This window comes from Cotesia typhae, unplaced genomic scaffold, assembly GCF_013202065.1.
Source record: "Cotesia typhae breed Kobodo isofemale line unplaced genomic scaffold, CoteBio_Ctyphae scaffold_13, whole genome shotgun sequence".
Taxonomy (NCBI): domain Eukaryota; kingdom Metazoa; phylum Arthropoda; class Insecta; order Hymenoptera; family Braconidae; genus Cotesia; species Cotesia typhae.
Genome location: NW_027423774.1, coordinates 15,279,427 through 15,305,665, shown reverse-complemented (window position 1 = coordinate 15,305,665; position 26,239 = coordinate 15,279,427). Strand labels below are relative to the sequence as shown.

The window sequence follows — 26,239 nt, the reverse complement described above, 5'->3', positions numbered from 1 at the left end:
TGAAACTTAAGGCTTTCTTCAAAGTGATAATCACGTGATATATTGCCGTGGCTTTATTGGTCCAAGTCATCTTTAGTCATGTGTCGCAATGTTGTGACGTAGTCTGACGTAGACCTGATGTCATAAAACACCAATGAACTATCTTTCCTGCTATTTCTCACTGAAATAGGCGTAGTATTTCTCATCATATTACGTAGATCATTTGAAAGTGTTTTATATTTTTATTGAATTTTATTCAGTTTAATACAAACTACTGTCAAGAAAGTATTGTTATTACATTATTATTTGCAACGATGGCTTTTCAATCACCAATGCCGAGTCGTGAATTTCTTTGGGATGTTTTTCAAAGGTAATATTTATTTAATATAGTCATAAATAATTCAAGTGATATTCCGAATAGTAATAAATTTTAAAACAAATTTATCATTTATTCTGATTCAAACCATGCATTCACAACTTGCAATTTAATTTAAAGATAACCTCAAAATTGTTACGTATGGGTATATATACATTAAAGTACTATTTATTTTTTTACTTTTTTTGTGCTTTATTGTTTTTTTTTTTTTAATTCTAATTTTTTATTCCATTCTAGAGTTGACAAAGATCATTCTGGAGCAATATCTGCTGAAGAGTTACAACAAGCTCTATCTAATGGAACGTGGACTCCTTTCAACCCAGAAACAGTTCGCTTAATGATCGGTAAATATTTTTAATTCTTTTGGTGAATTGAAAATTTAGGTCCTATAAGTATTACTTTATTACAATCAAATAACATATCGCGTGCCTAAAGGTAAGAGGGCTTATAACAATTTATGCGCCCTTTTACCTTTGCAAATTATTTTTTTTTTATTGTCAATCAAGGAGTAGACACATTCTACACTTCAAATTGAAAAAAAAAAGTTTAAAGGTAAAAGAGTGTATGGCTTTAATTATACGCCCTTTCACTTTTAAGAATTCGAAATTTTGGTGATCTAAAAGTGAAAGGGCGTATAATTTTTCTTCGGCCAGTTTAGAAAGGAATATATTCATAGTTTAAAATTGTGAAAAAAAAAAAAAAAAACTTTCGGTGGTAGTAGCGACGTAAAACCTCAACTGTACAATTTTTTAAAGTTACAAAAGAAAATATATCCAAAAAACAATATAGTACGCGTGATTGTTTTTTCGCTTTTTATTTTAAGAAATAGTTATTATAAAATTTAAAAACATGAACAATTATCATAAAATTATGCTGTTTGAAGAAAAATGGAAAATTTTAAAATATTCAAATGTTATAATTTTAAAATATTACAATGTCATAAAAAAAGCGGGAAATTTAAAAATATTTGAATGTTAACATTCATTGTGATTTTTTTTTATTACTTATTTTTTACGCAATTTGTTTTTGATTGATATATTTTCTATTTGTTTATATTAAACTTTGTAAGTGAGGCTATTATTTTAGCATAACTCGTCTTGTGAAACTATTATTTAACATTTGGTATCAAAACTACAATTTTTTTATGCGCCCTTTTACCTTTGAGTAGAACTTTTCTTGAAGCTGAAAGGGCGTATGTCTTAAGATACGCCCTTTTAACTTTAGATTACCAACTTTTTTTTTCACAGATTTTTACGTTTCAGACAATTTTAAAACGAATGGCAAAAAAAAAATTTTGTTTAAACACCCTTTGATCACAAATCCCTATTAACCCTTAGCTAGAAGCCCTTTTACCTTTAAACACGCGATATAATATTAAAATCAGGTTACGTTTGCAAATTTTTTTATTTTTGTTAATGAAATTTAGTTTTTCAATGTTCCTTATAAAAATTTATTTTTTAAAATAATTCATACATTACCTAATGTTGATTTCAGTAACATAATTGTTTTTAATGCACAGTAGTTATATTTAATCTTGGTAAAGTTTATATTTTTTTTAGCTACAGAAATAACTTTAAACTTTATTGCAAAGTAGATATAAAGATAAATTTTTTTAATTGTTAGTATGCACCAAAATTAGACTAGAGCCAGAGAATATTCATGGAAAATATAAAATTAATTAACTAAGAATTTTCCCTGGTTCTGGTTTTTTTTTGTCTGTGTAGGTATGTTTGATACTGAAAAATCTACTCCCGATCCTTCAGGTATGTTTGACAAAAGTGGAAATGGAACAGTCAGCTTTGACGAATTTGGAGCTCTATGGAAATACGTCACTGATTGGCAAAATTGCTTCCGTTCATTTGATCGTGACAACAGTGGAAATATAGATCGTAATGAATTGAAAACTGCGCTCACTAATTTTGGATATCGATTGTCTGACGGATTAGTTGACATGTTATTGAGGAAATACGATCGGCTTGGTCGAGGAACTATCTATTTTGACGATTTCATTCAATGCTGTATAGTATTATATGTAAGTAAAAATTATAAACCTTCAATAATTTTTTAATTTTTTTAGATTTATAAACATTTAAGGAGGTTCAATATCACTTCTCATAAAACTTCAGAATATGTTTAAATTTTTATTTTTGAAAGACGGATAAACGAAATTACTCTACTAAAATTTGATATCGATTTGCGGTACCGTTTTTGAGAAATTAATTTTCGAAATTGCTTTTTATATCCGTAAAAACACATTAAGAATCGACAAGTTATCATGAAATCTTGTGTAGCACCCGTACGGTAAAATAGAAATCATTTTATCAAAATAGAAACTAATACGAATTATGTAAAGTTTATATTAGTGTTTTATTTTGATATTATTCTGATAGCCATGCTTACACGGAAAAAAGTAAACTGTAATAAATAATAGTCAATTTATAATAAGTAATGATCAACTGCTAAAAATTACTATTTCAAACAGTAAAATCGTGATTTTAATAATCACTATGTAATATTTATCATGTAAACGCTACAATTCATTCTTTACATAGAAGAAAATACTCTTTCAAACAGTAATATTCGTTATGTGAATGTTTAAAATTTTAAAGTATAATAATTAAAAATTTTGGCTTTGATATTTATCATTTCGTACCTAAAAATGATCGCATTATATGTAAAAAGTATAAAATACAGTTACGAAATTTCTAATACAAACAACGTCAATATTTAAAAAGTAAAATAGTGAATTTTAAACGCAACGCTAAAATTGAAACTATAATTATTGACTTGCTTGAACTGGTAAAATATATATTTTAGGAGTAGAATTTTTACTGATTTAAATGTTAAATTTTCCCAGAGTGAGATCCCCTTCTTGTCATCTGAGTTCCTCTTCTTCTCATAGTATGGACTATAAATTGAAATGGCAATTTTTACTGTTTGAAACTGTAATTTTTTAAGATGAAAGAGTCGTTATTTACTATAGTGACAGCTACTGATCACTTATTTTCGATATTAAATTATAAATTGTGACTTTTACACTTTCTACATTAACTTCTGTAATATTTATATTTTTGCCACCCCGATGATTGCTTTACTGTTATGTTTGAAACTATAAAAATTAATCGCAATCCGATTGAATTTTACAGTTTACTTTTTTCCGTGTACTGAAAGTTGCCGTCAATCTACGCCCGGAATCGGCAATCATCTGAACGTAAAAACTTGAAAAAGCAAGAGTTTCCGTAAAGTTGACAGTAGAAGGGTTGACTACAAGCTTGATGTTAACTTGTATTCAAATTCTGGTCGTAGATTTTCATCAAATTGTATACAAATTTGATTTAGAACAACTTTCCGTAAACTTTACTAAAAAAACCGAACTGCATGTTCTGGCACAAAAATGAAGTTATCAGAGTTTATTTGAGTTGAACCTTCTTAAATAAAAACGTCCTTCTGAAACTAAACAATTCAATTTTTTTTCTTCTCATTTCAGACACTGACATCTGCATTCCGTAAATATGATGTTGACCAAGATGGTGTTATCACTATACATTATGAACAATTTTTAAGCATGGTCTTCAATTTAAAAATTTAATTTAGGACTAAACTCAAAGTCTGCCAAAAAGATGAAATATTAAATATTATTCATAATTTTATTTCATCACAATATAAATAAATGATATATATAAAAACAAAAAAGATATTTGAAAATTTAGAACTTAAAAATTTTTCGATTCAACATTCCTGTTGTCAATTTTTAATATTAGTTTAATAATTCAAAACTAAAGCTTCAGAGTATTATTTATATTAAAATTGATAGTTTTAATATAAAATAAATTCATTTAATTGTCACAGATCGAAATATTAATATCTTTCACAAATAATTGACAGATAAAGATTGTCAATTCCATCCGCTTGTCAATGTTTTGCTAAAATCAAAGATAGGTTTTCAATATATTCTTTATATTTTAATTAAAATAATTCTATTTTTTTAAAAGATATAAGGTGTTTGAGATTTTCATATACAACTCTAGTATTTAGTTAAACTTTGTAATTTTAAAAAACTCTTGTATACATATAAAATAATAATAAAGAACATTTTTTTGTCTAAGTATTGGTAAATTAATTTAATGTTAATTATACAGATTTACTGTTAAAAAAAATCTTAAATTAAGTATAAATATTTTGAGTTCAAAAATATATTCATAGTAATGAAATTTTTTTAGACAAAGCGTAATTTTTCTTAAACTAAAAAAGCATTTTTCGACTTAAGATAACTTTTATTTACTCAAATTCATTTTAGTTTTCTTGATTCAAGTATATTTTGGATTTTGTGTACATAATTTACTTAATTATTGTTTTCAAAAAAATGGAACCTAGTAGTAGGAGATTTCAGACTACTAGATTAAATTAAAGGTGATGCAAAAATAGAAAAGAGAAACATTCGTTCAGCTAAAGAAGATTAGAGGTTGTAATGTGAGAAACTTTTGTTCGCTATGTACACTAATTTGTTGGGATGGGACACGAAAGTAGAATGACTCCGCCTTCTTGTTGGCTGTCGTGCCAAAAAAAAATTCGTTTTATTTGCATTCAAACCCTATGTTATTGTATGAAAAAAAAAAAAAAAAAAAAAAAAAGTAAATAAAGAAAAATTTAATTCTTGTGACTGTATTTTTTTTTTTAAATACTATTAAATTTATTTTAGTTAATAATACCATTAAAAATTTGTTAAATTCTTTTCTTCAATCTAAAATAATTGTGATACGCTAAACCAATGACATTTGTTTAACAACTGACAGATAGAAGATATTCTTATTACAATATATTTTTATGAGAAAAAATATTAAGTGATAATGCAGTAATGAAAGTACATCGAACTCACGTGAAAAGATTTTTTTGATTCAATAGACTCCGCCCTCAATTTGATGCATATCTCGGCATTTTGCCAAAGTTAAGTTTTAAGCATACGTTAATGTAGCCAAGTTTGTTTTTACGCGTGGGTGTAAAATGTAGGAGGTTCTTGAGAAAACCACACCTTAGTTAATCCCTCTCTTAAGCAAAATCTGCCACTTAAAGTTTTGAAGTTAACTTCAGAGTGATTTCCGGAGTAGGAGGAAAGGAACAAAAAAGAGGAAGATAAAATTTTTTAGGTGTTGAAATAGGATGTATTTATTAAGAAAGATGAGAATAAGATAAAGAAGAAAACAGTGTAATTTCTGGTAGATGGTGAAGATGAGTAGAAGCGAGAAATACGAAAAATACAGTGGTTGAGAAAAGAAAAGAGAGAAAATGATGGGCCGTTGATAAGCTAAAGCAGTTATTCTCGTAGAGCACTTCTGTCTGTCGGTACATCTCGGTAACTCTCTTCGCTTCAAGCTATTTATGCTTCTTTCTCTTTTTCATATTTACAAGAAACAGTTTATACTCTGTATACTCTATACTGAGATTTCGAACTCTGTCAACGATCAGGTATCGAGGTGAGGACATCCTCTGTCCACAGTGTACGCGACCCTCGATGATGCTTAAACTCATCAAATATTCGGTCAAGTTCTTGCCACCCGCTAAAACTTACAGATGACTACACGATTACATGATTACACAGTTATACGATTACGTGATAATGTCTAGTCATTTATTGTCTTAATGACATTTCCTTGACAATTATTTGCAAACTGCTAATAATTAAGTGTCCTTAGTTTAAATAAATAAGTTAGTATGCTTATTTTGTGAATTACTATCATCAAATTTAATTCAACTATTAATAAATTAAAGATTCTTGTGAGAAGAAATAATTAAGTGTTACATGATTTGTGAATACTATTTCTAATAATGGAGTTGCATCAGCAACATAATGAAAGACACAATATCACTGCTGATTGTTGCTATCAATGGTCAACCCCTCATACACATCATTATCATCATCATCATCATCAACTGCATCATCACCATCAACCACAGCAGCTGGTCCAACCTTCACCAATGCAACAAATAGAAGGTAAACATTACATTTCTTTTTTTTTATAGATTTATAGAAAATTTTCATTCATTTAGTGATATTGTGCAATTAATAAATTTATTTGATTAATTAATATAAAAATTTTTTTAGTCGGTGTAACATAGTGTAAAAATTACCGGTTACTAAAGAGATCATCATTCAATGCAGCCAATTTTAAACCTTGCCAGTTTAAATGAATCTTCTTTTAGACGACCAAAATACGTTTGTTCCCTTGTTCCATTTGATGTTACTTAAAGCAATTTCATTACATTACAAAACATACAAAAGTGTACCTGATGTTCCGATGCGGGACAGTAATACATCTATTCAGAAACCTTTTTTTACGATCCGTTAATTTATTATCTTATATCACAACTATTAATTTCATTTATTTTGTTTATTTAATGTGATGCTTACCACTAAAAAAAATATTAAAGCTACTAAAATTATAGCATGCTTGGAAACCGCCGGAAGAGCTAAACGTTCACGATCACCGAAAACTTCTCAAATTACTGCTGAAATATCTTCAACACCTTCATATACGGAACCGTGCAATGATAACAATAATAATCATCGCACCAGCAATGATTCATTGGGATCATCGTCTTCTCCGGAGAACAATAATTCCAAAAGACCTCTTCATAATGCTCTTATCGGCGTAGGCGCAGCACTTGAAGCACGACCTCTTTGGGAAGAATTTCATCAGTTAGGCACTGAAATGATTGTAACAAAAGCCGGAAGAAGAATGTTTCCTACTTTTCAGGTAAGTTGTATCTTTATTATTAAGGAGAAACACCACTGTGACGATCGAAAAAAAGAGGTGATTTTCGGGAATTTTTTCGACAAGAAAAATAAAGGAATTTGAGGATCGGATTTTTTTTATTTTATTAAGGGTACATTAAAGATTATTACCTTGAATTTTTATTAAAAAATGTTTAATTATGACAAAGTTATTAACAATCTCATAGAGTACTAGAAAAGATTTCTTCCTCCATGGTCGGTTCGATAACTCAAAAACGGATCATCTGAAAATAAAAATCCAAACTGCTTTTTAATCAGTAAGAATGTAGTTATCGTTGCACGTATGCAATTTGAAAAATTTTTATTTTCATGATTTTTTTAGTCGGGTTAAAACAAAAGAAAAACAGTAAGAATAGTGAGAAAATTTTCAATCAGTCGCCATTTTTTTATGACATTAAAGTTAGCAGTCGTTAGAGAATTTTTAAATTTTATTTAACAAAAAAATTAGTTCTAAAAAATGATTTTTAAAAAATTGGATTTTTAATTTTTTTTAATTTTTAAATGTCAATTTTTTTTCCTAATTTTTTTTTGCCATAATTTATTTGTTAAAAAAAATTCTAAAAATTATTAAATATCTGCTAAATTTATTTTCATATTTTTTTTAAAATGAAAATTTTCAAAATTCCGTACGTGCGACGATAACTACATCCTTACTAATTAGAAAGCAATTTGGGTTTTGATTTTCAGATGATCCATTTTTGATTTATCAAATCGACAGTGGTTGGGGAAATTTTTTCTAGTGCTCTACGAGATTGTTAATAACTTTGTAATGATTAAATATTTTTTAATAAAAATTTAGGGTAATAACCTTTAATGTATCCTTAATAAAATGAAAAAAATCCGATCCCCAAATTCCTTTATTTTAACTGTCAAAAAAATTCCCGAAAATCACCTCTTTTTTTCAATCGTCACAGTAATGTTCCTCCTTGATTAATATAATTTAAAATTGACATTAGTATAAATACAAATAATAAATGTATTTTTTACACTTTAGTGTCGACTTTTTGGGCTAGAACCCAACACTGATTACCTCTTAGTAATGGATTTTGTGCCTTGTGATGATAAGAGGTATAGATACGCTTTTCACAGTAGTGCATGGGTAGTTGCCGGTCGCGCAGATCCAATTTCGCCCCCAAGGATTCATGTTCATCCTGATAGTCCTGCTAATGGATCACATTGGATGAAACAACCAATAACCTTTGATAAATTGAAACTTACTAATAACCAACTCGACGATAACGGCCATGTGAGTTACTTTCAATTTATATACACGTGTTTTTTTTTTTTTTTTTTTTACGAAGCTTTTAAAATAAAACTTAAAAAATTTTAAAGCTTGCCCAAAGATTTCAAGGGAATAAGATCGTTAGTTATATTACTTAAAAGTTAAAACATAATAAAGTATACAGTTAAATTGCACGGCTCCACGTGTTTGTCGTTTTAGACGAGTTCCTCTTAATTGACCTAAGATATGAGACACTGTCAAGAGTCAAGCATTTGAAGAAATTATAAGACTGCTACGCGTATATTATATCTTTCAAGCGTGTGCCACACTATACTTTACAAGTGTTATTTATCTTCAGATAAAAAACTATAAAATATTTAATTCAAAACTTTATTTTTATTTTATTATTATTTTTTATAAAAAAGAAAGTGTTTATTGTAATAATTTAGATTTTGTTATTTGTGAGCAGAGTTCTTTCCGGTTACTTTAACTCTCGAATTTCGTTCTGTGTAGTGTGTTTTTTCTCAAGCATATACACTTAATAGTAAGTTTAAAGTAAATATTATGGACTTACAAATATTAAATTGAGATTTCGTATCAAATAATGTTTATTTCAAAAAATAAACTGTTGATAATTGATAGAGCTTAAGAAATTGTTTATGATAATGCTTTAGAAAAAATATCACGACCGTAATGCACATTGAATTTACATAATTAGTTTTAACGGTATTGAAGTGGTATAAGTAATGATCCAATCTATAAATTAGAGTATTCAAAAAATTTCAAGTTTTAAAATAAGATAAATCCCTCTGCGCAACCCGTGTCTGTTATTATTATTTTTTTTTTTTTTTTTACGCCTTTCTTGAATAAAAAATGGTATACTTATACATACGAACCGACCCGTGAAACGCCAGTAAAAAAAAAAATGCAGGACAAATTTGGTGTGAGGGTGTGGTGATGGCTCATAGATATTGCTTGAAGAATATATTATTTTCTTAATAAAAATAATTTTTTTTTTTATTAATTCTAATAATTTTGTTTAATTTGGTGAAAAAAAATAAATTTCACGAGTAAGTAAATGCAGAAATATTGATTTTTGAGTAATTTAAAAATAATAAAATGGACCACACGCATGGATGCTTGGACAAAGTAGTCTGTACTGTCCTTTATAGTCGAATTCTTTACGCATTTATCTTTGAATTCACTACTACCACGTGTGCTACAAGCAAATGTAGCACGTGTGTTGTAGCTCAAACGCCTTGAGAGTAAGTAAAGTTAAATAGTGAGATAGAAGAAGGGTGTCAGATTGCCGTTCATTCGACTTGACTGAGCTCAGAGGTTACTTTTTATACTAATTAGTCACTGGGACTCTTCTGCCTGTCAAACAACGCGACCGCCCCCCGTCGAGTCTTTTCCTTTTCATGTAAATATATAATTCTTCTTCCTCATAAGCATAAGTATCTAGTTTCCATATACTTCCTTTTATCTGTACTTTGATTCTTGATATTGCTCTGAAAATTAAAAACCGATTACTTATTATTTATTTTCTTTTTTATTCCAGATTATATTAAATTCAATGCACAGATATCAACCAAGGTGTCATGTAGTTGTTGCACCTTCACCACCAGGTTCAGGTCCAGATCCTCGAACAGAAAACTTTAAAAGTTTTTGTTTTCCTGAAACGCGTTTCACCGCTGTAACGGCATACCAAAACCATCGGATTACGCAACTGAAAATAGCTAGTAATCCTTTTGCAAAAGGATTTCGAGATTGTGAATCTGATGAATGTGAACCCCCGAATTCTACAATACACAATCCTGCTAAAAGACCAGCTACCGCTAACGTAACTATTTCGCCCACCAATTTTTCATCGCTTATTCCAGTGGTGCCTATAACAGCTAGCATTACAAGCCCAGAACATCATCATCAATTCTATACGAGTCCTACTTCACATTGGACTTATCAAGGACATCATCAAACTAGTCATAGTACTGGGCATTATGTTTCTCATCATTCATCTGGATCTTCACTTTATGGTCCACGATAGTGAAAATTTACCGTTAAATATAATCAAATTAAATTAAAAAATATATAAATAATTATCCCAAGTCCAATTTGATCTACATCTTGTGTACCGATGCCAAATAATAATGATGCCAAAGTAAATTTAGTAGTTATAATTGCACAATCTTTTGCTTTTATTAGTATATGCTTGTTATTATCATCAAATTTTCGTTAGAACTACGTCATTCAGTGATATATATATTTTTTTTTGTTATAAATATTTTCACTGTTCGCGCGATGAATTGACAAAAGATCTATAATTGTGCTTATTTCGAATCTTTCATAATATTAATTTTAATAATTATGTATGTATATAGAACATATAGATATTAATGATTAGCATAATATGAATTCGCTAAAAAAAATTCTAATTGTTTTTTGACATATTATCATACACTATTTTGCTTCAATTAAAAGTAAAAGATTTAAGAATTTATGGTTACGGTGTTTGCGAGAATAACGAAATGTAAAACAAAGTGCCTTTTGTAGGAGCAAAGTGCGTCTATTTATACGGGGTGTCTTAAATACCAAACGAGCCAAAACTCACTTCGGGCCAAGTAAAGATGAGAACGTAAACGTGCCGTGACAAACCCCTTTAGCAACAGCTAAGTGCCTTAATAAATTATATTTGTAAAATTCTTAAGTTATGTTTACTATACATCAAAAAACTTATCAAACTTAAAATTATAAGACAATTAATTGATTTTAAAATCGTTATGTTATAAAATGTTTTTTAATAAATTTTATAAAGAAATTATGATTGTATTTCAATATGATTACAATGCTTAAGTATGATTACACTAATAAAAAATAATTAACTTGATTTATAAGAAAAAAATCTTGAATCTTTAAAATCATTCTGGAGAATTTCATTGTCTCGAATCAAGTAAAAATATTCCTGAAGAAAGTAAAATCTACATTTTTTTTGCTTGTTTCAAGATGATCTTATTCTTTAAGATTATTTCTTTATAGTTAAGATTTTATTTCTTAAATCAAATTAATTTTTTCATTCAATGTCATTGATACTTGATCCTTGATCCTTTTCTATAATTATGAAAGTAGTAAGATAATAAAAACTTTTTTTTTTTAGATTTTAAAATATCAGTTTGTCAAAACCATAGTATACGAGTTAATATTTATTCTGACAGAATATTACAAATGACAAGAATTACCAACATTTGTTAAAAAAATTTATGTAGCAATCGAGGAAAAAAAAAAACTACGAAAATTGCAGGGATCCGTCGGAACTGAGAAGATTCTCATATAACAGACCAGTAAAGTTAAGTCTCAACAAAACATATAATACAAACAGAGTTGACACCAACTGGCAGTGATTGATGAGAGTGTAAAGAACAAGTTTGTGTAAACATATTATTGTCTGAAATGTCGGTTGCGTATAAGAATACAAAAATTTATCTATTTAAGAATTTATTGTTGCATTAGTTTCTATTACCAATTATTAATAAATCTCATGCACTATTTTTACTTTTTTTACACTCGATTTAATTTAAAAAAAAATAAAAAAATAAAAAAATAAAGCAAATAAAGACTTACTTTTTACAACTTGAGTGTAAATGTGTTACTGGTAGTTTTTAAAAATAGTTCATTGACAAAGCAACATGAGTGCCAAAGCAAAAAATAAGTACAGAGATGCTAAGAATCCTTTGGTTGCATGTCTCCGCATAGTAATAAAATTTTACAGTTTTATCTGACGTATTGACCTGTCTTTACTGTCACGTAAACGACAACTTGTATTCCCTTGATGAAAAATATTCAAAGTAAAGTAATTAAAATTACGATTATAAAAAATCAAAGGATGCGCAAAGTTCCGGGTAGAGAATCGTTTGCAGTTTACTTACTTTTTTAAGTAAAAAAAAAAAAGTTTAACATCTTAACTTTTACTTTTACATACTTAGACTGATGTTAAAGCGAAGAAAATAAAATAAAAAGGAAGTAGTCATTAAATTTTGGGGTACAAAGTATAATATACTACTTGGGGGGTTTATCTTGCAGTGGTTTTGTCTTCTCGGTACTCATAGAATTTTTTAGCTGTATAATAGTTAAAGTATGTCTGTACATACACACTGTTTAGAGTAGACGGCTTACGGCACACACGAACGTATGTCAAAACTTTTTTTTTCCCTAACTTGTCGTTTAGCTTGCAGCTCACGTGAAGTGACAGTCAAAAATATATTATATTTTTTTCTGTACTAAGTTTGTCAAGTCAACAACAAATAACGTGTGTGTTGTGTTATATTGATAAATACCACATATTAAGTCCAACCATAATAAATTATGCTTGAAATTAGTCATTTTTTTTTTTTTTCTATTAAAAACTTTTTTATTTAATTTTTACACTAAAACTAGTTGTATAGGAAGTGAAGTAAATGCTCTTTTGGTCATTAATCCGTCGTCACCGAAGTTCATATTAATGCTTAATGCAATTAATCTCTAAGATAAACTCGTTTCAAAAGTTTATTTTATGCTTTTTGTATCAAATTTACAGCAAAGTTGTCCGAATATCTATCGAGTACATATATCATGTTTCTGTATGTTTGTCAGAATCATACTCGTAATTTATCGTTAATTCACTCAACAGTTTCATAATTGTATCTAATTATTATCTGTGTACTAGAGAAAATCCGGTTATTAAATTCAAGTAGAGCTCTACACCTATTTTCAGCCCTCAAAAATGAATGGACATTTAATTATTCACATTTTTCTGTTTTTCAGTTTACTAAATAATTGAATTTTATATAAAAGACTTTTAACTTTGAAAAAAAAATAATTCCACCACGAAATCTCCCCGACATAATCTCCCCAAAACAAAATCTCCCCAAGACAAAATCTCACTGAGAAAATTTCTCTTAAATAATTTTAAAAATTTATTATAATTTAAATACTTTATAATTATTTTATTACCTTTGCTTGTGACCGTGTTGCGCCCTTTTAACATGGTTTTTGTGTGTGTTTATTCGACATTAGACCAACAAAAACGCGGATAATCGTATTGCGCCCTTTTAACAAGGTTTTTGTTTGTGTTTATTCGACATTAGACCAACACAAACGCGGATAATCGTATTGCTGATTTGTCGGGGAGATTTTGTCGCGGGGAGATTTTAGGGGGGAGATTTTGTCCGGGGAGATTTTGTCGTGTCACCAAAAAAATAAGATTTCGATCGTATTCAATAAATTGAAGATAATGCATTAATATCTTCAATATTATTGTATTGTTTTCATATTGCACATTGAGAAGAGAATAATTTTAAAAAAGAAAAAAAAAATTCGTTGATGAGTCAATTTTTCGAACTTTGATAATTTTTGGTGACTTGAAAAATAAGATAAAATTTCACAATCCAACTTCATCTAATTTATTCATTCAAAATAGGAAAAATTCGAAAAATTTTAATATCAACATTTTTTTTTTTTTTTTTTAATAACGTTCGAAATCTTTACTACACTAATTCTGACCATAAAATCAAAATATGATTAAATTTTTATCTTATATCGTGCACCGGTATACAGAATAGGCAAAGTCATCAACAAATATGCTATTGATATTGACATTTTTGGAGGACCAGCAGATAAAATAAAAAGTGAAGCAAAAAGGGTGATTCTAAAATAATAACATTCCAGGTGTACAAATAGTGATTATAAACTATCAGACATATTATGTTTTTCTTCTCTTTCAAATTTTTTTTTTATAGTTTTTTCTTTTAAGTTTTAAAAGATTTTTTTTTTAATTTCTTAAATTTTTTTAATTTCTTAAATTTATCTTCTTTTTGCAGATGCTATGTATTGTATAAAATCATTATTATTAAACATTTTATACATAAAAATTTAATCGTATTGTTGTAAAATTCCGAGGGCGTTTTTATTACTAATAAATAATAAACACAATTTTTTTCTTGAAATATCGAAAAATATAAAGTTTAAAGAATTGTCAACTTTTCGACTAAAAAAAAATGCATGTGAAAAATTCTAAAGTACCGAAAAATTGAGATTTAAAGAATTGTTTTTTTTTTTTTTTGAATTTTTATTTGCATAGAATACAAAAATTAACTGAAAAACCCTACACGGCGAAAAAAAAAATAGGAATTTTTTCTTTATTAACATGATAGAAATATCCATGTGACATAGAAAAAATTCATTTATGACATGAAAAAAAATTTTTTTTTCGATTAAAAAAAAATAGAAATCGAAAAAACACTATTCTGAAATTTTCAGGACATTTGTAAAAAATGTCAAAGCTTCATATGAAAGAAAGAAAAAAGAAATTAAAAATGTTTATCATCGAGAAATTCGGAGTTTTTTCGGAAAATCTACAAAATAACGCAGAAGATAGGTTTGAATAATTTTTTTCTATTTTTTCCCAAAAAAAACATTTAATAAAAAAAAGTTCAGAAAGAAGAAACGTCCCGATAAATCAATTTTTGAAAAAATTATGGCAATTTAAGTCACACCGTCCATAATCTGCTGGATTTTTAATTTTTTTGAAATGTAAAGCAAAATTTGAAAAAAATTGCCTCGAATTTTTTTATCACAAACATAAATTTTAGTGATAAATGAATTTTTCCTATGTCACATAGATATTTCTATCATGTTAATAACGAAAAAATTCCCATGTTAACATTGGAAAAATTCCTATGTTAACATAGGAATAACTTATGCAAAAATAGGAAAAATCCCTAAATTTTTTTCACCGTGTACATTCTTTGGATAAGTTTTATTATTAACAATTTTCTGTAATTAATTAATATCTTTTTAACTGTAAAGCTTGAAAAATAACTGAAAAATTTATTTTTAACTATTTTTCTAATATTTATATCAAATGCTTTTTTTACTATCAAATTTATAGTAGTTAGTCCCACTTTCAAACCCTTGTCTTTTTTAAGATTTTTCTACTTCTATATAATTCCCGATAACAATAATTATTTTTTTTTAAGGATTAAGCCATAAACAATAGTTTTATTATAACAATTTTTTTTCATCATTCATATAGAGGAATAAAACTTTTCAAGCAAATAAATTAGTGATTTTTCAATCATCATCTCTAAACATAAAATGTTGTGAATAATCTACAAATATTTTTCGGAGTTGTCATCGACTTCTCAAGTTGGGACGATTACATATTTGGTTCCGGTCCGTAAGATATACAACGATTTCGAGAAACACCGGAATTGTGCATGCACATCACATCACACAACCGCACTAGTGGGCAACCAAAGTGTGCGTGAAGTAACGATCCTTAGATTCTAGTACGCGTCGCGACGTTAGTATGAGCTCACTCCATAGATATGGTTGCAATGACAGATTTACAGATTCCAGCTTCCGTTTTCATTTTTATTATTTTTTCTCTTTCTTTTCTTTTGTTTGTTTTTTAATTTTGATTAACCGTTTTATATATCTGCAGAAATATACTTGAATCTTAAATATGGAGGGAGGAAAGTTTAAGGGAAAAGAAAAAGTAAAATAGCCTCTTTGAGGTTCCCTCATTCTTAGACATCAAATCACACCTCTCGTGTTTATGTTTCACAGTTAAAACTTTTAAGTCTGGTTTATTCTTGCTATAGAGTTCTTCAGTATTACTCCCGCACTTTTATTTTCAGTTCAAGAGATTCATTTCAAAGGAAGAATGTCCTCTGCAAAATTATCATCAAATTTTATTCTGATTAATTCTAAACATAACGACAGTTAATATCTGAAAAAAAATTTATTATGCGTGTTTAAATTTTTGTATTTTTTATTGTCAAGTAACAAGTAAGTTGTAAATTAAATACTAGTTTGATAATTAAAAAAAATTGAAAACCAGTTATATCAGATGAAGACATTAAATATAGATAATGGGTTTATTTAAATAAAAATAAATGCTTATTTATCTTCTATATATATATATATATATATATATATATATATATAGGAGCTGTTCTATAGATAAATTGACTCATCATGATATCTCTGTAACTATAAGACCTAGAGACTTGAAATTTGGCAGGAATATTCCTTTCGCCGACTAGAGGTCAGCTAAGAACGAATTTTACGAAATTCCACCCACAAGGGGGGTTCGGGGGGCGTTAACAATGAAAAATTCCCGTTTTTAAACTATAGCTCCTATCGACTTCAAATTTGGTAGAAATCTTCTGTAAGAGATGTAGAAATGATTTATCAATGAATTTTACGATATCTCACCCCACAGAGGGTTGCGGGGGTAGGTATTAACAATGAAAATTTTTAATTTCCAAGCTATAGCTCGTATAGACTCCAAATTTAATAGAAGTCGTCTACATGTGATACAAAAATGATCTAAGAACGGATTTTACACCGAATCACCTCCAATAAAGATCACGGGAGTGGGTGTTAACAATAAAAAATCTTAATTTTTAAAATATAGCTTCAAGAAGCTGCAAATTTGGTAAGGATCTTTTATTCGTCATGTAGAGATCATCTCAATACGGACTTCAGTAAATTCTACTGCCGATTCGATGGGATGTGGAACCTGTGCAAGTCAAAATAATACTCCAATTGAATTTCAAGTCTAGATCTAAAACTACAATTCTATAGAGTGCCCAGCGAAGCGGGCGGGCAACAGCTATAGTAAAAACATATAATCTTACCTACTTTGTTTATTTTTATGGTAGAAAAAAGTAAAAAAAAAAAAAAAGGAAAAGCAGGAGCTAACTCGTTCAGTCCCCATATCAAAGACAGACATTGACCATGTAACTTAAAAAAAAAATTTAGGTGGTGTTAATAAACAACTATCCATGATTTCGAGAAATTTAAGACAGTAAGTAACGTGCTAACTCTATAATGTAGATTGAAATGAAAATAAATACTTATAGTTTTAAAACAAACACATTCGAAAGACAGAGAAAAAAGGGGATGGACCCTCGAAAATTTTTCCTTCTTAGTTTATATCAAACGATTAAGTAAAACGAGAATAACAACATTAGATATACTCATTTTGCTGTTGGTTCACTTAAGAGACTCATTTTGACTCTACATAAATGATCAAGAATTTTTCGAAAAAATAAATCACTACTGTATGCAATAGAAAATTTCAACAGAAATTTATTTACAAGTTTAAGTTTTAAATACAATCATTAATGATAGCATACAAATTTATAATTCTCTCTAAGCGATATTGTAAGAGATTTGAGTGTGAAAGTGATTTTTGAAAATCTTTTTATCGACTCATCAAAATAAAACCAATAAAAGAAAAAAAAGACCATTTTTTTATAGGTAGCCCGTTTTGTCTCGTATAATGAGTTTTAAATTTTCTTATATGAGTTGAGAAAAATATTTGAATGAACCTATAAATATTTACTGACACCTTTGAAAATGAAAATTAAGAACTTTAATTTTCAAAAAAATATTTATTTATAGATATACTATACGATTTTTAGGTAGGGAAAATAAAAAGCAAAAATATCCCATTTTTTCACTATTCTAGAAGGGGAAGAGGTTGGGATAATTTAGGTACTTAATTAAGAAAATCCCAAAGTCAAAAAAATCTTTAATGTTAAAAATTATTTTCAGGTTGAGTAATAATAAAAGTGATGACTTATAGCTTAATGATTATTTTAACGTAACTTGAAATTTCATTCAAATTGCGTCATAGAATCGTTTATGATGTAACAAGATTTCTAAAGAAACCTATATCAAAAGTTGAAGAACATCAAAGACATAAGGAAAATGTGTTTTTTCGAACTCTTTGAGTTAAAAACTACATTTGTTCTTATGTACAGTACAACTTGGTTATAAGTTATATTTCTTTCTCTCTTCTACTTACATGAAATATTTCATGTATAGATATAACTGCCGAGAGAGTGAATAGATCATCCAATGTAACTTATAACCAGTTTGTACTGTATAGATAATTACTGTATAGATAATTTTTCATTAAACTTTAAAAGTCATTAATTGATCGAAAATTTGACTTAAAACTGAAGAAATTATCGGTACACATACCTACCGACGAAAATTCTATCATTTCCAAAAATGATACTGAACAGCATTTATAATTTTTTTCACATCACTTCTTAAACGGCATTTTTTCACTATGTATTTACTAAATAAATTCGTTTTCAACTTTAAGATAGAAAAAAAAATTTTTTTTTAATTGCTCAGTTGTTATTGTTAGTACATACTTCGACTTTCCAATTTTTATAAATGTATCTACTTTTCCAAGTGATTGTCAAAAATAATAAGCTTCATCAAAGCTTAAAGAACCGATTCATCTTCACAGTGTACCCGACCAGAAATTAGCATGCATGGCATTACTATTGTACATTAATAAAAAAAAGTTTGGAAAATCCAAAAGTGCACGCCTCATAATCTCATTTTTCACAATAAAATTGATTAAAATAAAATATAAAAAGAAAAATAATAAAAAACAGAAAATTCTGCTATGGTTTAGTGGTGCCATAACTCTAAGATGAGGAAAAAAAATACTATAATAAAATGTATCGATAGATATATAAATAAATCCACAGTCATATATTAGTTTTTTATAAATAATAATTTAACGACAGTGAATTGAACGCTCATAATAATTGAGAAAGTCCGTCGTGTGTTACTTTAGATAATAAAAAAAAAAATTTTTCGGGTACAATCATTTTTTCGACCAATTTCCTTGCTACATACACCCATCCATACACGGACGTCCAGAAAAGATTATGTTTAATGTTATTATTTACTGTGTTAAACAAAAAAATTCTTATTGAAATATATTTTATGTGCCTGATAAATTATTTGACTTGATATAAGTGTACTCATATTAACCTGTAAGTGCGATATAAATAACAAAAAATCAATTTAAGTTTCGAGAAAACTGCTTTTTTTGAAATGTCGAGAGTAGAGCACAACCTCAACGCTTCGCTTATGAGGCGTGCAAAAGTTGACTTGATTCAAGAAAAAAATTTTTGAACCGAAACATAATTTCGAAAAATCAGGCCATCTTGAATTAAGCAGAGAAATTTTTGAATCACGTGAAATTGACTTAAACCAAGAACAATTTTTTTGTTCAAGAATTTTTCTGCTTAATTCAAGATGATTGAACTCATCAAAATTATGTTCTCAATTCAAGATTTTTTCTTTTATATAAAACTACATAAAATTATAAATGAGCTTTGGCTATAGGTAATTTTATAGAGTTTTAAGCGGTACGATTCAAAATCTATAATCCGAAGGATTAGAAAGTGCTCTACGATCAAAAAATTTTGGTTATTTCAAAGTTTTTAATTTATAAAATATGAAAATGAAAATATAGGCGTTTTTTTATTAAAAATTACAGATTATATGTTATTATTTTATTATATGTTATTATATTTTATTATATGTTATTATATTAAAGTTAATTTTTCAGACTTTTGGAAGCTAAGAATAAAAAAAATCCTATAAATTATTCTATTTTCTAAGTAATCTTTTTAGTTAATCTTGATTCACAAGGAAAAATAATCATTTTATTACAAGAAATCAAGAAATTTTTTTTCAAATTATTATTGCTCCAAAAAAACATCTGTAGCTATAAAAGAAAATTTTAGTATTCCGTCATAAGTTATGTAGGGCTTACGTGAATAAGAGTATTTTGATCTATTTATAGAAAAAAAAAAAAAAACGGTATCATTTTTCAAAAGTGTATTTTCGTTTTTCTGATTGACTATTTAATAAAAAATTATATAACAACTTTTTCAAAAATCAATGAAGTTGTTGTTGTTCAGATTAACATGCACAACACTGCATTTGGACGCCGGAGATGTGTATGCGACACGTACATACAATCTTACTGCTAGAATTCTCATTTGTCTATCAACATTGTAATCCAACGTCTCTTTGTATCTAACAGCACAGATCACTTTAATCTTAGAACTACTCGTTCTTCAACTACCATTAGTTCGGTTGAACTAAAATACTACCTTGAGTCGCGGCATTTAACTTTTTGCTGACGGTATTTTTCTATTTACATTTAATAGCTGCAGTGCATCTTATGAATATTATCTTTTATGTTTAGGCTATTGTATGAATTTTTTCATTTTTTTACTGACCAGCCTTTTTTTAATTATAATTAACAAAATGCTTAGCTTACTAAATCAAATCTCATATTTTTAAGCATAATATCACCATATTTATTTATGTAGTTATCACAATTTAATAAAGAAACAAATCGAAATCTTATAAGGTCGATGCATAACTAATAATACTGGGGGGGTCTGAGGGAATTAATATTGCTCTTTATCAATGACTTATTTTTTTTTATTGACGGAAAATTCATTAGAAAATCACTATGCTCATGATTTTCTTCATTAATTGATAAATAAAGTAAGCTTTGTTTACTTATTCTGAAATAGATTTCGAGTAAATATTAAATTTTTTGAGCTCTTTCGAACTCAGGAACAGTGAAAATTTTCTACAGCTGAGCCACAAAATAAATTGTTTCAGAGTATTACTTAAGAAGCTTTTTTTTATTTTTTAAGTTCCGCGATTATCTTAAAGTAAATGATTTTGTATAACTTAGATTTCAAGTCAATCGGTATGATTTCTTCGGCAATGTCACACGGAAAAAAGTAAATTGTAATAAATGATAGTCGATTTATAATAAGTAATGATCAACTGCGAAAAATTACCATTTCTAATAATATTTTTCATTTAAATGCTACAATTCATTCTTTACATGGAAGAAAATACTATTTCAAACAGTAATATTCGCTATGTGAACGTCTAACATTTTAAAGTATAATAATTAAGAATTTTGACTGATATTTATCATTTCGTACCTAAAAAATGATCGTATGATATGTAAAAAGTATAAAAGACAGTTACTAAATTTCTAATACAAGAAACGTCAATATTTACAAAGTAAAATGGTAAATTTTAAACATAACGCTAAAATTGGAACTATAATTATTGACTTGCTTGAACTGGTAAAATACATATTTTAAAAGTAGAATTTTCACTGTTTCAAATGTTAAATTCTCCCAGAGTGAGAACCCCCTTCTCCTCATCTGAGTTCCTCTTTTCCTCACAGTATGGACTATAAATTGAAATGGCAATTTTTACTTTTTAAAATTTTAATTTTTTAAGATGAGAGAGTCGTTATTTACTATAGTGACAGCTACTGATCACGTATTTTCGATATTAAATTATAAATTGTGGCTTTTACACTTTCTACATTAAGTTCTGTAATATTTATATTTTTGCCAGCCCGATGACCGCTTTACTGTTTGGAACTATAAAAATTAACCGGAATCCAAGTGAATTTTACAGTTTACTTCTTTCCGTGTAATTTGATCATGTAAAGATCGAATTAGAAGACTTATGGATAAAAATAACAAGACATTCCAATTGTGATTCGCAAAAAAATTTATGGATTTTACTTTACACTCAAGTGATAAGAAATTTAATAGTTTTGTAATGAGCCAACACATATTAGGTGCAACAAAATATGAAGTGTGCAAATATAATCCCAGACATATTCAACAAGATCGTAAAATATTTCGTAATTTATTATCGTATAACATCAAAGTTAACATGAATCTAAAGATTAACAAAGATCCAAGATCATTACATTTATTCACTTAGCGCCATATCACAGTTCTCAGAAAACATTAAAATTTCTTATGGATAAACAAAATTTTTTTAGATCTTTAGTGAGACTGCTATTTTATGCTTCAAAAAATGATATAAAAAATTCGGATAACAATGATCTCGAATTTAACCAATTGCACATGCCGTTGGTTGACACCGATATCATTATGATGGTTAAATTAATAAATGAAGATATATTTAAAAAGTGCTTAATGTATACCTTTTTCACAAAAAAAAAAAAAAAAAAAATTGAATTAATGGATCATTGAATAGAAAGAGAAAGTGTATTAAAGGATTTGATGAAATATTGATGAAAAATATATAATTTTCATATCCTGTGAATTAAAAAAAAAAATTAGATATATTTTCAGTAATTGTGTAGTTGGTATGTTTGAAGCTATGATCTTATACAGTATTGAATATATTAATGCCTTAACATTAGCAGGATACAATTAGTTAACTTCCGATCTAAATAAAAAAAGTGAGATTGAAGAATTCAATTAGATGATTTATTACTGATTTAACGCAACCGGAAGACGATTTTACATTTCGAGAAAGTGAAAAAAAATTTCAGTTTTAATAATAAAATTATTATTTTTATCGCAAGACTGCATTTTATATATTAAAAATTATTTCATCAATCATAATTTAAAAAACAACTAGAGCGTGTAAGCCTCATTTGCTCTGAGAAATTTATTTTTATAATTTGATCAGTAATTATTAATGTCAAATTCCATTTTTCTTAATTCTTCATTTACGCAAAAAAGTAAATTAAATTTTTTTTACACCTAAAGATCGATTCAATATTTGTTACGTGTATAGTACTTTTGTTCAAGTTACCCAAATAATGTGTTCAAAATGTTGCTACCTTGAATAGTCGAAGAATCATTACCAAAAAAATTCGGACTTAGACAATTTGTTATTCAGAATATTGAGATGCAAAAATATATATAAATATAAAAGTTCACATAATTAAGTAAAAAAAAAAAAAATGGCCTTCAGGGTCAACCGTTTTCCTAATTTTTTTTATTCAAACTGTAAAGATGGTATGAAAAAGAAAATGATTGTTATATTAATATTATATTCTAATTAAATAAACCTTTAAGTAAAATTCGATCGACCGAAATAACTGTACAATACTGATTCAGTGTCGTTATTCATAATATAGACTCGATATCTTAAAGGAGATGTAAATTATTTTGTGACACTGAAGTTAGCCGTCAGCTGTTAATTTAAAAAATTTTTTTAATAAATTAATAACAATAAAACAATGCTTCGGAAAATTTTCTCTTGTGATTTTTATTAGTTTTCACATGTGAAACTTTTATATTTAATTTTTTTTATAAAAATTTAATTGCTATAGAATTCTAAAAACTTTTTAATATCTGTCAACTTCAGAGTTATATTATTTTTTGAAAATAAATCTGGAATACTTGAATTATTTTTTAAATATTTAAAAAAATATTATGTCATGTTAAAATTAATTAAATTAGTTTTGTAAGCTATTGTTATTAAAAACTATGTAAAATTTCTTGCCATTCGGCTAATATTGCCTTGGCATATTGAATAAACACAATACACTATACAATATTTTATTACACACACTTATAACGTTAAAAACTACAATTTTATAATTGTATACACAGATGACTTTTGAATTATTACAAAATAGCGCGTAATTTTAACAACGGTTGATAAATTGTTTTTAAAGTTGAATTTAGTCATAGATAGCGCTAGTTTATGCGTCAAGGAGATAAAGGAGATAATTCAAGCAAAGTAATGTATTAGTAGTTTCTTAAAAAAATGTTAGATGGCGCTATTTTCTGGGTCATTAAAGGGTTAGTGTGTTTGTTAAGTCTTAAATAATTCGTAAATAAATATTTGTCTATCAAATAACAGTACATTGCACAAAAATAATAAGTTCAATAAAAGTTAAAAATTTTAAATAAGTTAATTTTGTTTTTTAATTATACATGAGAAGTGTATATATTATTTTTAGTGAAGCAAAGGGCATAAATGTAAATAAAAGTATTTACAGAAGTGAAAAATTTAGTGTGTGAAAAATTTAACCTCAACTATTTTATTCAATAAATAAATAAATAAATTTTATTTTATTTTAATTAAAAGAAGTGAAAAAAATAGAAAAATGTCTTCACCGATTGTAACACCCGGATCTCAAGCTCTTGAAGCAATTAAAAATATCAAGGATTTGGCTGTATTTAAAAAGCCATTAGGACCTGCGAGACGCAGTAAAAAATTTCGACCGAAGACTTTAGATGAAGATACGTATATTGAAAAAATGGGTGAAATAATACAAAGAGATTTTTTTCCTCATTTAGAAAAATTAAAAGCTCAGAATGATTATCTAGATGCAATTGAACAAAACGATGCTAAGAAAATGAGAGATTTGTATACAAAATACAGCTCTGGACAACCACTTACTGAAAGAGTAACTAGTCCAGCAACATTTGAAACTCCCTTGCGTGAAGATACCAATAATCTTACGAAAAATAATAAAGATTCACAGCATTGTTCAACAACCGTAGAAAATACCACAAATAATAAAACACAGGTAATGGGTTTAGATGTATATCTAAGCACGCATACAAGTGAAGATAACGCGAGTTTTGAAGAAATGATGGAAGAAGCAGATAAACGTCAGAGAATTAAATATGCTTGGTTATATAAAATGGAAGAAAATTCACAAGCTCTGTGTCTTAATGCTAATGAAAATAATTTAACTATTACTGACAGCAAAAGTTCAAAACCATTAATGTTAGATACTTGGAATTATAAAAATAAAAACTACATAATGTATATACCTGATGGGGTAGAATTGACGCCAGAAGAAAAAATAGAAATGGCTAAAAGGAAACAAGAAATAGTTCATTCTAACACAAGGTTAAATACAAATCCATTCAATGAAAAACATAATAAAGAGACACTTAGTGAATTAGCTAAATCTCAATTAAAAGTTTATGACGGAAAAATTGGTGTTGATGGTAAGGAAGTTATTAGAAATCTTACACCAAAAGTAAATGGTTTTAGTTTTGTTGCTACTCCAAGTCCTAGGCCACAAGATTGTGAAAGTCCTCTGATGACATGGGGAGAAATCGAAGGTACACCTTTCAGATTAGATGGCGGTGATACACCATTGTTAAGGTCTAATCAAGGGCCATCATTTCGTATGGCTGAACCACCTAAAAGAGAAAAACTAGCTCTACAATTAGCAGAAAAAGCGGGTGAACGACACAGAGATAGGAAAAGTAAAGCATTAGAAGCTGCTAGAAAGTCATTTGCAACGTAAGCTACTTTTTTTTCTATTTTTAATTTAAAATCTATAATAAATTATTAGTAATGAATTACTAACTTAATTTTCATTGATATTTTCAGGCCATCACCTAGATGCTTATCAACAATTGATCGTCTCAGCACAATGTCACCAGCAGCAAGAAGATTAGCCACGCAAAAACTCCGGATTGTTGGCACTCCAAGTCCTCGGCGAACACTATTAAGATCCCCATCGATTGGCGTAAAAACTCACAGGGCTACACCGAATCAAACTTCATTAAAAGAAGTACATTTAGATAACACTTCTAAATCTAAAGATACTATACTTACTGATAATCTACTTAATTTACCTCAAAGACAAAGAGCTTCCGACTTTTTCAATTAGTTGGCAGAATATATAAAGTAAATTCAATAATTATGATTTTCTGTTGTCTGTCAGAATTGAAAAATGTTATTTAATGATATAGAGGTTTATGCTATAATTGTTTTTAAATATATATGTTTTTATTGATTCTAATTAGTCTTTTAAATTTTTTTGTATTTATAAAAAATATTAACTATAATATTTTTTTGAAATTAAAATGAAAAAACTTTTTGTTAGTCAAACGGAAGAGTGTGCAATTCTTGATTGTCTATACAATATCATTTATTTGGTATTAATGAGTTAATCAGGAAGAGAATTATGCAAAATTTAGTAAAACAAAATATTATTTGACAACCAGTTAAATTAAACATTCCGAAACGACCGGAACTTAAAAAATAATAAATGCATTCATAAACATTCGTCTGCATTGAAATTTAATTAAATCGTAATATTTAAGGTAAAACATTTCGCAACTCAGGAATAAAAACAGGAAAAATTTTAAACAAGTATCTGCGTATAATAAATGCAAAAAATGTATACTAATATTTCTCGACTTATTTGTTTTTAATA

General features: G+C 27.6%; 3 protein-coding genes and 1 long non-coding RNA gene across 5 annotated transcripts; 3 read left to right on the top strand and 1 right to left on the bottom strand.

Annotated features, from left to right (window-relative positions):
• Window positions 1-115: 115 nt before the first annotated feature.
• Window positions 116-4,460, top strand: Alg-2 (Apoptosis-linked gene-2). 2 transcript variants are annotated; one of them, XM_074254453.1, is made up of 4 exons: window positions 116-349; window positions 593-699; window positions 2,080-2,387; window positions 3,843-4,460. In XM_074254453.1, the coding sequence occupies exons 1-4, from the start codon at window positions 294-296 to the stop codon at window positions 3,942-3,944; spliced, it is 573 nt and encodes a 190-aa protein (XP_074110554.1). In that variant the 5' UTR covers window positions 116-293; the 3' UTR covers window positions 3,945-4,460. The 2 variants fall into 2 exon arrangements, with proteins under 2 accessions (XP_074110554.1, XP_074110555.1); XM_074254454.1 differs by having other exon boundaries at window positions 118-349; window positions 2,119-2,387.
• A 919-nt stretch (window positions 4,461-5,379) lies between these two features.
• On the top strand, window positions 5,380-11,108 carry LOC141534515 (T-box transcription factor TBX1). The gene is made up of 4 exons (XM_074253908.1): window positions 5,380-6,344; window positions 6,797-7,107; window positions 8,140-8,391; window positions 9,929-11,108. The coding sequence occupies exons 1-4, from the start codon at window positions 6,179-6,181 to the stop codon at window positions 10,412-10,414; spliced, it is 1,215 nt and encodes a 404-aa protein (XP_074110009.1). The 5' UTR covers window positions 5,380-6,178; the 3' UTR covers window positions 10,415-11,108.
• On the bottom strand, window positions 6,207-6,884 carry LOC141534516 (uncharacterized). Its single transcript, XR_012480426.1, has 3 exons — window positions 6,762-6,884; window positions 6,482-6,679; window positions 6,207-6,320 (listed from the first exon to the last, which is right to left on the bottom strand). It is a non-coding gene; the product is annotated as an uncharacterized LOC141534516 (long non-coding RNA).
• Window positions 11,109-23,396: 12,288 nt separating the features above from the next.
• LOC141534514 (splicing factor ESS-2 homolog) lies at window positions 23,397-25,822 on the top strand. The gene is made up of 2 exons (XM_074253907.1): window positions 23,397-25,317; window positions 25,408-25,822. Exons 1-2 carry the CDS (start codon window positions 24,161-24,163, stop codon window positions 25,688-25,690), a joined length of 1,440 nt encoding a protein of 479 aa, XP_074110008.1. The 5' UTR covers window positions 23,397-24,160; the 3' UTR covers window positions 25,691-25,822.
• The last annotated feature ends 417 nt before the right edge of the window (window positions 25,823-26,239 follow it).